Here is a 10159-nt window from a genome sequence, read left to right as displayed (position 1 = left end):
AGTAAAGCAATAGGACAATAATCTGAGGCACATGATACAAAGTGTTCATGACTGTGTGCTTTGTCTCTCCACAGAACAATGCTATAGGCGACTTTAACTCTGTTTCAAAATTTCATATCACTGCAGGTTATCGCTGCTGCAGAGAAATGACTCATGATTAAAACAAGACCAGTAAAATCCATACATCCAGGGTGAGGAGTGTTGGTTCGCTTAATTCTAAGTCAAATTATATGACATTTTCAATCGCTTTTTTGTAAAAAAAAAAAAATCATCATTTTCGTGACACAAAAAGTGTTATTGTGCAAGATCCTGAAAGACTATGAGTCAGGGAATATCAACAAAAGGAGAGGGACTTAAATGAATGTAGGCTGCTTGTGTCCTTGATAGGCTCTCAACAAACACAGTCTCTGACCGTTTAGTTCACTTAATCTTACGTTAAATGTTCTGACAGCTTTAATATGGTTTAGTTCTGCTCTGGAGGGAGATTTCTGTTCCATCTTCATCTGACAAATGACTAACAGCTGCTGGAGGTAAACTGTGAAGCAGAGGAGCAGCTCACCTGTCGGATGGAATCAAATTTGCTCTTTCGTCCTGACGTAGCCGTCCCTCCATGCTGGGATTAAATAACAGTTAGGATGAAACTCCAATGGTTCCCACTGCTGTCGGAGAGCTTCAGGTTTCTAACACTCTGTCAGGGCAGAAGCCACAATTAAGTGGGATCTGTCTTTATCCCTCATGGCCTTTAGGTTGAGAGGTGACACGGTATGAAAATGGCTAAATTCAGCTAAATTCTTTCAAGGAGAAGATAGTGGATGACTTTTAGGAGATTTATACACATTTGAAGGCATAAAAAATGGAGGCTGGAAGCCTGGCAGCTCCTTGCCACAACTCCTTCCTGCCAGGGGATTTGATGTGACCTCATTTTTTGGTTGACAGATTTTGCCAAACAAACAAAACTGAAACCAACGGTTAAAGCTGTGAAGCCTCTTTGTTTTTTTCTTTTATTACCTTCAAACACACAAATGGCCACTTTAAAAAAAAAAAAACAACTTTTCACCACTCACCTTTAGATGTTTCTAACCCCTTAAGACCCCAGCTAATATTTGAGCTAACCCTCCAAACATGTCGTCACAAGGCCCCCAGTTAGGCAGAATTAGCTACAGTGGTGATATAACTCAAAATGTGACGTCAGCGTTTGTGGATGCCAGGTCTTACGAGGTAAAGCTTGCTGACAGAATAAGTCACATGACATGTCTGCAGCTTTTCCACGCTTTTTTTTTCTATAGGTAAAGTAAAAGGTTGTTGTGTGTTGTTTCTCAGCAACACACAAAAACTGCTTTTATACTCATTTGGACACATTTGGGCTGCACGGTGGAGCAGTGGTTGGTGCACTTACCTCACAGCAATAAGGTCCCCAGTTCAAGTCCTGGCTGGAGAACCTGAAAACAAACACCAAAGGGGGACCTTTCTGTGCGGAGTTTGCATGTTCTCCCCATGCGTGGGTTTTCTCTCACATCTGAAAAAACATCATAAATGGTCACTCTAAATGTGTGAATAGAACATTTAAATGTGAATGTGAGAGTCCATGGGTGTGTGATTGGTGACTGGTGTCCAGGATGTCCCATGAGTGGCCGGGATGAGCTGTGGCAGCCCAGTGAAGATGAATGAAATGCACTTGGACATTTTGAATGACAGAAACATCTCTGTGTGTCCCTTAAAAAATTAGAAAATAACAAAATTGTTGAAAAATCAACCAATGGTTCTGAATTGTTGTTCAACTAAACCATATTTAAAAAAATATATATATAAAATAATGATCTCTGCCTAAAAAAAACAGCCATAGCCTTATTTTAAAGAAATGTTTTGGTTTCTTGATTTTCAGCAAATCATTATGTATTCTTACTTTTATCAACCTTAAGCCACCTCAGGGTGTTTTTGTTGGTTTTCTTTTAGAAACTGAGATGTACCAACAGTGTTATTCACAAAGTGCCTGACAGTGTGAAAGGTTTGCCATTTTTTAAGTTTTAAAAAGAGGAACTGATAACAAGAGAAATCAAATATGACTCAAGGGAGGGAGGCAGACAATGAAGGGACATGGGTAATTAATAGAAACCAAAGAAGTGCAGAGGCAGGATGCCGTAACAAACAATCCAGAAAAAATACTGAGACAACAAACCACAAAAGGAAAAAGAAAAACAAGAAGAATCAGGCAGAGCGTGTTTATGAGAGAAGACTAAACACATGTGAGGATAATAAGGAGAGAGGATATGGGTGAGTTAAGAAGGAACAGAGAACAGGTGGGGAAAAGGCGAACCAGAGAAAAGATAAATATAACTCAGAGCTCACATGGGAAAGTGTGAGAAGCAGCAGACTAAACCTGAAGTAAAAAAAAACATGAAAAGGCTCATCCCTTGTGCTATGCTAGGCACTTTAACATTGGGAGTGGGGTCATCTAGACCCACTAGACAGTGCGCTAAACCTTTTTTCTTCAATGATTTGTGATCTTCACTGGTGTCCATGGATTACATGAAATCTTTCCACCTTTATCCACCTTTGTCATGGTAGGGAGAACACGTCAATGTAAGGATCGGGTCATCTGGACCCCATATAATAGGATAACACAAGGGGTAAACAAATTCAAGAGCTATGCTACATTTATTAAATACAAAAGCACAAACAAAACAATGCTAATACTTAAAACCAGAAAAACTCAACCTTCTATATATTGAAATGTTAAACGTTTAAAATTAAAAAACAAACCTACCCCAAAAACTAACAAACACATTATTGGAATCTTATATTCATTTGAATATTGACATGTTTAGTCCAAATATGTAAAGAAATATTTTATAAAACAACAATACAGATTTGATTTATTAGTTTATTTCAAGCAATAACAACAATGGAACAGGGGAATAAAAATACATTGATATATCCATTTTTTCAAGGTATTAATTAATTGGACAATGAAGAAAACAAAAGAAGATAATGCTATTTTCTTGACATCATCATAATCATAAAATGGCATTTGCTTTAGTGCTAGCACACACACTGAATCCATTAAATATGATGATTGTCAAATAGTTTGATCAGATAAATAATCATAAAAAAGGTTTCAACGCTCCTCAGATGTAAAGAGACTAGTATTTCTCAAAAACATTTCCCCTTCATGGCTTGATGATAGTGTGTCACATGAGAGCTAACAATGATACCTTTGCTGTTGGATTTTCAAAGCTTCAAACACTCAAGAAAATCCACCCACTGTTACAAAACCTGAATAAATCTTCTTAATGAATGATCAATTCCATTAAAAAAATGATTTTAATAAATCATACCTTTCCCTCAGAATTTTTTTTTGCAGACGAAACCGGATGCAAGAAAAAAATCTTATTCTAAAATAAGACAATTTGTGATGCACTTGCAGATATGTTTGGGGCAAAGCACATCTGCCTTGAATGATTATTTTTGGTGACTCAACAGAGATGAACGTGGTTTATTGCAAATACTTTTTTTATTTTTTACCATTATGCATCATACGCCAGTGGCTTATTTGAATGAGAGATAGAAGTACTAATAAGTAAGAACTCAAATACAGGGTCGGGAAAGTTTTACCAAAATCATAGATGGAGTTATAAACTGAATGGAAGCCGTTTAGACAAATTCACTGAGCACAATTTTACCCTCCTCACAAAGCAAAGGCGACATTTGTCATTCAAGTTAAGAAACCTGCCAGCCCATGAGAACACAGACTTATCTGAAGACAAATGTTTGGTATTCATTCAGAAAACGAAAGCTTTGAAAAAGTACTTTCAGTTTGAAAAAATGAAATAAGTTTGAAGACATCTGAAGAATTCTCATTTCTTATTTAGACATATTATTTATTTATTCAAACAAAAGCAAGTAATTATTAGGAACTAATCTAAGAAAAAACCTCCCCCACCTCCTGATAATAAATCTCTTATTTTGAAATGAGGGGAGGCTGGTCCAGGTCTGTCAAGTGCCGAACAGACACATTGTTCAGACTCACATCTTTTTGTGTGCTCATTACTTATGTAATTTGTGGTTGTATGTTGAGAATTAACATTTCTGACCTTCAGATTCTGAGCTTAAACTCATGAACGCTTTTCTGTACAGAACACAAACACTGATTTAGTTTGGCAATAACCTTAAGACTAAAACAATAAACTTTTAGCTCTTTTAAAAATGTCTTCCCCTGTAATGAATAATTGGAAAGATTTTGAAGATAAAAAGGTTTTAATCAGGTATTCTTTTAAAATTAGCTTACCTTAAATGTATCGTTTCATTGTTGTTATCATCTTTTTCAGCTTTCATAGAAAAAACTAGTGTTTTTTTTAGTTTTGTAACAGAATGGCGACCTGTCTAGGGTCTACCCCGCCTTCACCCAACAGTAGTGACCCCAGAAAGAATACAGCGGGGAAAGAAAATAGATTTTGATGGGTTAAGTTTTGTTCTAGTATCTCATTAGCTAGGTTTATTAAATGTTTCTTGTTATGCTATTGGTTAGTTTTTATGATTTTCTTATTGGGATGTAACCAGATAAAGTAGAAATCTCTTTTTTTTTTATATTGGCACTGTTTTCGAAAAATCAAAACGAAAAAAAAAAAAAATCTTTATTTTAAATTTAAAATTTTATTTGTACCAGATTTTGAGCACATCCCATTAATGTGTTGTCTTCTTCAGGCTGAGATTTTCCTGTGTTTTTTCTGGATCCCCTCCTTGTGATGAACTGGAGTCATCATTTCACACACGAGGAACATCTGAAATGATTTTTTGTGGTGTTTGTGTGTCCAGAGAGGATGAGGGAGCCGGATTCTCGCTCAGCAGCTGGGCTCTCCTCATTGGTCAAAATGTGCTCTACCAAGCAGCGTGCTGCTTCTTCGATGTTTGTGTTGTCCTGAAGAGGAAGAGGAAGAGATGTGAACATCAACCCTGCAGTGGCAGTTCCAGCAATGGTGCCTTTAGCGGTAAATGTGATCAAATGCAAAATGGTATTTCTTTTTTTTATAATCCAAATTTTTATAAATAGAAAATGATGTTTTTAAAGTTTTATAGTTGGAGCAAAGTGATTGAAGAGAACAGATCTGGAGCAGCATGACTACAACATTCCAGTCAGTTTAGATTATGCTTATGTAAGGAGGTGGCATATAAAAAAAGGTTTTGGATTTAAAAACAAAATCCTTTATCTGAATGCTTAGATTCTTTTTTTCTACCCAACATTAAGTTTTTCTGTTCCGTTGTCTTGATTTCCTCTGAAGAATTCAGAAAAAATGTTAAAAACGAATTTAATACTTCCATAGATTTGCCATGTTTATAGAAAATGAAGCAAATTAGATCAAGGAAAAAGCTAAAATGTATTGTCTGGGGAAAAAAATCCTCTAAAAATCTTTGAATTACAAAATAAATCTAGGTTAGGAAGTGAACGCATTATTGGAAAAGAAGGTGAAGTGTGGAGCTAAATGCACTAAACCAGTTTGTTTTTTAACCAGTGTGCCGCGAGAATTCATAAATACTGATCTAAAAACGTTTCTCATCACCAGAATATCAGCTCATCAACATAGGCGCAGGTTTCACACTGAGTAGTTTGCAGATGCCTTAGAGCCAGGCAGGTCTCTCTCATCTGTGTCTTTCATAAGGAGGGCCAGGAAAACTTTGGATGGTAGCTCCTCCCACACGCGGCGGGAGCGTCAGGTTTTTATGAACACACCTTTGCACAAGCGTCCAGCAGCGACTCTGGTGCATGTTAAAATAAGGGCAGAAGACGCAAATTTAATGCGTGAATTGCGTTCCATGGGAACGGACAAATGATGCGCACTGAGGGAGGAAAGAGAAGTGAGGAGTGGGGGGGCAATCCACGGCACATGTCTGTGCAGAACCGGGTGTGATGATCCGTACAGACCATCCGTGCATCCCTAGTGTCAGGCCGTGTAAAAAGTGAATGAAATAATGAAGCTCAAAGACGTGAGTCTATCCGGCATGAGCACTACTGCATTTCACTCTATCTCCCATGATGCATTAGGTTATTAATGTGACGGCATCTTTTGTGCTGCTGTTAACTGTCATGAAGAACAACAAACGCAAATATCTGTTCTAATGGTTTGCAAATCTTCTTGATGAAAGCAGGAAAACAGTTTTGTTTACCTTCAAGGTTTGTGTTGGAGTCAGAGGAAAGAAAGTCGAAGGGAGGACAGGAAGAGAAAGAAGCCAAAACACAAAATTATTTTTTTTTTGCCAAATTTAACTGTTAACCCTTGTGCTATCCTAGGCACTTTAACATTGGGAGTTGGGTCATCTAGACCCACTAGACAGTGCTCTGAACCTTTTTTCTTCAATGATTTGTGATCTTCACTGGTGTCCATGGATTACATGAAATCTTTCCACCTTTATCCACCTTTGTCATGGTAGGGAGAACATGTCAATGTGAGGGTGGGGTCATCTAAGATAGCACAAGGGTTAAAACAAAGCAAATGGAAGCATGGAATGAAACAGTGGTTCGCTGTGGTGCTTCTAATGAAAAGGTATGAACCAGATTATGATAACAACGTAAACACAATAAATAAGGGAATCTTAATAAAGATGGGATTATTTAAATCCGCTTCCTCCCACTCCTTTTCAACCAATTCATTCAACTGTTTTTGATAAACTTCACATCTGATTGATTCAACTTGTCATGTATTATAAGTGCAATTACAACTATTTATGACTAAGAGTAACTATGACATAATTTCTACATTCATGTGGATGTTTATGGAAGAGCATTTTCTTTACCTTTAATTTTTTTACTGACCAATCACATTGATTAGACTAATCATCCTGTATTTGATGAATCTATATTAATATATAATTCCTTTGTTTGTGTTTTTTTTAAATCCCCTAACCCAAAACAAGCATCATTTTAACTTTATCCGATCTACTTTTGCATTAAAAATGCTTTAATAAAAGAGTCTGTCTCGCTTTTTTTCGCTCAAACTTCCTTGCTTTACTTTTTAATAGTTTTTTAATGATTATATGCCACGCTGTAAACTATTAGAAGAAGAAAATGTAGAGAAGCATTATTAATTCAGTAAATTGCCTTTGCACTTTAAAGGGCATTAACCACCAGAAGCTTATGGTATTAAGGTTCCAGCTTCAAAGAAGCTTCTGCGCGGAACCGTGCCTTTTTATTGTTCAAAGTTTATTTTCTTCAACGATTTGTACCTCCAACACCACAGGTCCACTTAGATATCAAACCCATCTCTCTCTGCAGCCATGATGGAGATGATCAAAAACCTTTGTGCCGTGAGTGCTTGTTGTTTTTCTGATGATCTCTCTGACCCGTCTGCTGAGTCACGCTCTCTAGCTACTGTTCTTCATCTCTGCCTTTCACTCCAGTGTGTAACTCATTAGGCCCACTCTGAGTCAGATGGGAGAACCCTGAAGTCTAATTCACACTCCACTGCAGGAATGTACGTGTTTGTCTTTTGAAAGCATAGAGAGAAAAACTCTCTCAAAGTTGAAGCAAACTTGTTTGCTTTTACATTCAGCATCCGTACATCCATTTTCTATGCACAGAGGCTGAACAGACTGAGAATGTTGGGATCAAGCCTTTTTAATATTTGCCTCAAGCCCAGTTTAACTTTACATATATTTTAATTGTGGCCTAATCGAACAGTCTTTATTAGTTTGAAGGAGTTTGCACATTTGCATAGCAGCGATGCCTTATTTAAATTATCTAAAGCTAAAGTTTCCAAACCTCTTGTGTTAACAGTAATTCAGCCAGAAAGCTGCAGAAATTACTTTGTCTTTCTTCTCCACGCTCTCACCTTTGCAGAGGTCCCAAACCAGCCCACAAAGCCGTTCTCTCTGCAGAAGGAGTCCAGTTTGGGCACCTGGGAAGCCATCTGGTCCGACTTGTTGGCTAAGAGTACAGCTGGAACTGGTCTCCCGTGGCTCAGAGTCACCTGGGGGAAAGGTGAATAGATGAGCTCTTGTTGTCACCAGAAAACCTGAACCTTCTGGTATTTTTTAAAACGTTTTTAAAAAAAGAGAATGCAATTCTCAATATTGACCACTAGATGTCCCTTCAATCTCCAAACTCTTTTCTTGAGATTTTCATTCTTTCTTGCAGTTATTGAAAGCTGTAGAGTTTTATTTATAGTCACATTTGCATGTGTAAGGACATGAATATGCATATAAGTGACTTTTTTTAAAATAAAAATGACAAACAAATCCACTTTTTTTTTTTTCATTATTTAAAGCTGTAGATTTGTTTTTAATATCAAGGTGTAGAGTTTTTTTTCCACACATTATGTACTATATACTTATACTATATATTTCTATATACTATTTACTCATATGAAGATGTCCTTCAAGTTTTAAAACTGTACTTAATGACCATGCAGCTCAAACAGAAACAGGCCCTCCAGCAATTGAAAACAAGAAAAGTAAGATGTTAAAACTCTTCTATTCAAATGTTTTTCTATTATTTTTTAGTGGAAAAATAAATGTTTAAAGCGCCTTTGTTAAGCCTCAGTTTTAGAAGCTGCCATCTGTACAGAGGAATGCAATGAAGCCTTATAATCACTAGAAAAGGAAGCCATTGAAGGATAAAGGGCTTAAACTGTTGGGAAACATACAATCAGTAAAAGATTCGTATACTTTGCAAAAAAAAAAGAAATCAAACCTGCAGCGCAAACCAAAAACCACTTGAAATTATAACTATAACAAGACAATTAATTTCAAAGGGACGTGGAGTTATCGCATAAAAAGAACCATCTGTGTGGTTTGACTCATTTTTTTGTTGTTGTTTTTGTTTTTTGCAGTTTGGTGTTTCATAATTCTTGTTCTCAGACGTTGGTTGGCTTGTGCAGGTACGTCCAGCTCCACCTTAGAATCCAGGTCGTCCTTCCACTTCAGCACGGCATCAAACGTGGAGGCCCTGGTCACATCGAACACCACCAGGGCTCCTACAGCCTCCCTGTAGTACACACGAGTCATGTTCCCATACCGCTCCTGTCCTGGGACACAGCAACTGCTATCAGACGCACACACACACAAAGATACTATTCAAGCCCATTAGACAGAAATTTACCATGTCATTGAGTGAAAGTGACAAGTGTGTGTGAAGGAGAGTTTATGCTCGAGTGGCTGCAACCATGTGACTAAAACTTTTGAGCATGGGATCAGTGGAGTCACAAGCACAAGATCGAAATTCCACGTGCGGGCATCAAAATGCATGCAGGGAGGGGATTTATGACAGATTTACAACATATTTCGTAATCAATAGGTGTTTATGGAGACAGAATTGAGTTAATAAAGTTATTTTACATTGTTTAAACTCTAACAAATACATTTTCTCACCGATCTTCTCCCTTGCAAGAGGGAAATCAGGATTTGGCACGTGAATAAAGGGGTTTAGGGTTCAAATAAAACTTTGTTGAATGTGAGGTGTTAAATCTTTGACAGACCTGCTATGTCCCACAGCTGCAGGCGGACCACCCTGTCATTGTCCCACTGCAGCACTTTAAGGACGAAGTCAACCCCGATGGTGGCTCTGTAGTGCTGAGAGAAGATCTGATGGACATACCGCTTGATGATGGACGTTTTTCCAACGCCCAAGTCCCCGATGACCAGAACTTTGAACAGAAATTCCTGCTGCTGCATCTCCACAGCTTCAAAAAAAAAAACACAATTCAAGAGAAATCTTTGCAAAAAGAAAAAAGAAGTCTTTAAGTTTTACAAATCATTTTCCTTCTTAGTAAATTGCTGTGTCAGAGTTATAGCCTTGTGTCAAGAGAAGAGGTAATCTGCTTCTTCTTAACTGCCCTGGTCGCAATCTGAAAGATGCAGATGCGTTCAAGTACTCCTCGTAAATGTACATTTATTTTAGTTTCTTAAACTGACTGAAAATAAAAGGAAGAAACAGTTCAACCCTGTTTCAGGCAGCATTTATGTCACCACAAAAGTACAAAATAAATTAAAAGTCAAAAAGTTTATCTCTGTAATATGCTTCCATTGTGTATTTATAAATAAATATTAATGCTGGATTTTAAAAATGCAAAAAATTATTTTATTCATTTATTTGTTTGTTTTTGTTTTTTTTATATAAAAGCCGAAATATAGCTTTTCGAAGCTGCATTTATTCTGCAAGTCTGGGGTATTC

The 10159-nt window shown here is 37.1% G+C and overlaps 1 protein-coding gene and 1 long non-coding RNA gene across 2 annotated transcripts; one reads left to right on the top strand and one right to left on the bottom strand.

The window, feature by feature from the left end:
- Nucleotides 1–4630: 4630 nt before the first annotated feature.
- LOC101156599 (ras-related protein Rab-32-like) lies at nt 4631–10084 on the bottom strand. Its single transcript, XM_004076241.4, has 4 exons — nt 9465–10084; nt 8884–9014; nt 7821–7958; nt 4631–4915 (listed from the first exon to the last, which is right to left on the bottom strand). The coding sequence occupies exons 1-4, from the start codon at nt 9658–9660 to the stop codon at nt 4757–4759; spliced, it is 624 nt and encodes a 207-aa protein (XP_004076289.1). The 5' UTR covers nt 9661–10084; the 3' UTR covers nt 4631–4756.
- Nucleotides 4876–8939, top strand: LOC110016363. Its single transcript, XR_002291644.2, has 3 exons — nt 4876–4985; nt 7829–7969; nt 8820–8939. It is a non-coding gene; the product is annotated as an uncharacterized LOC110016363 (long non-coding RNA).
- Nucleotides 10085–10159: the final 75 nt, after the last annotated feature.

This window comes from Oryzias latipes, chromosome 14, assembly GCF_002234675.1.
Source record: "Oryzias latipes chromosome 14, ASM223467v1".
NCBI classification, from domain to species: Eukaryota; Metazoa; Chordata; class Actinopteri; order Beloniformes; family Adrianichthyidae; genus Oryzias; species Oryzias latipes.
The sequence above is the reverse complement of the archived record's forward strand: the minus strand, read 5'-3'. Positions and strand labels throughout refer to the sequence as shown.

Bases quoted from the DNA above. Each gene is read 5' to 3' on its own strand.
- LOC101156599 (XM_004076241.4), bottom strand. From the start codon at position 9,660: ATGCAGCAGCAGGAATTTCTGTTCAAAGTTCTGGTCATCGGGGACTTG. The intron at 9,015-9,464 runs GTCTGTCAAAGA...GCTGTGTCCCAG, and splicing joins GCAGCTGTGGGACATAGCAG to GACAGGAGCGGTATGGGAAC. The intron at 7,959-8,883 runs GTGGAGCTGGAC...CCTTTCCCCCAG, and splicing joins AGGACGACCTGGATTCTAAG to GTGACTCTGAGCCACGGGAG.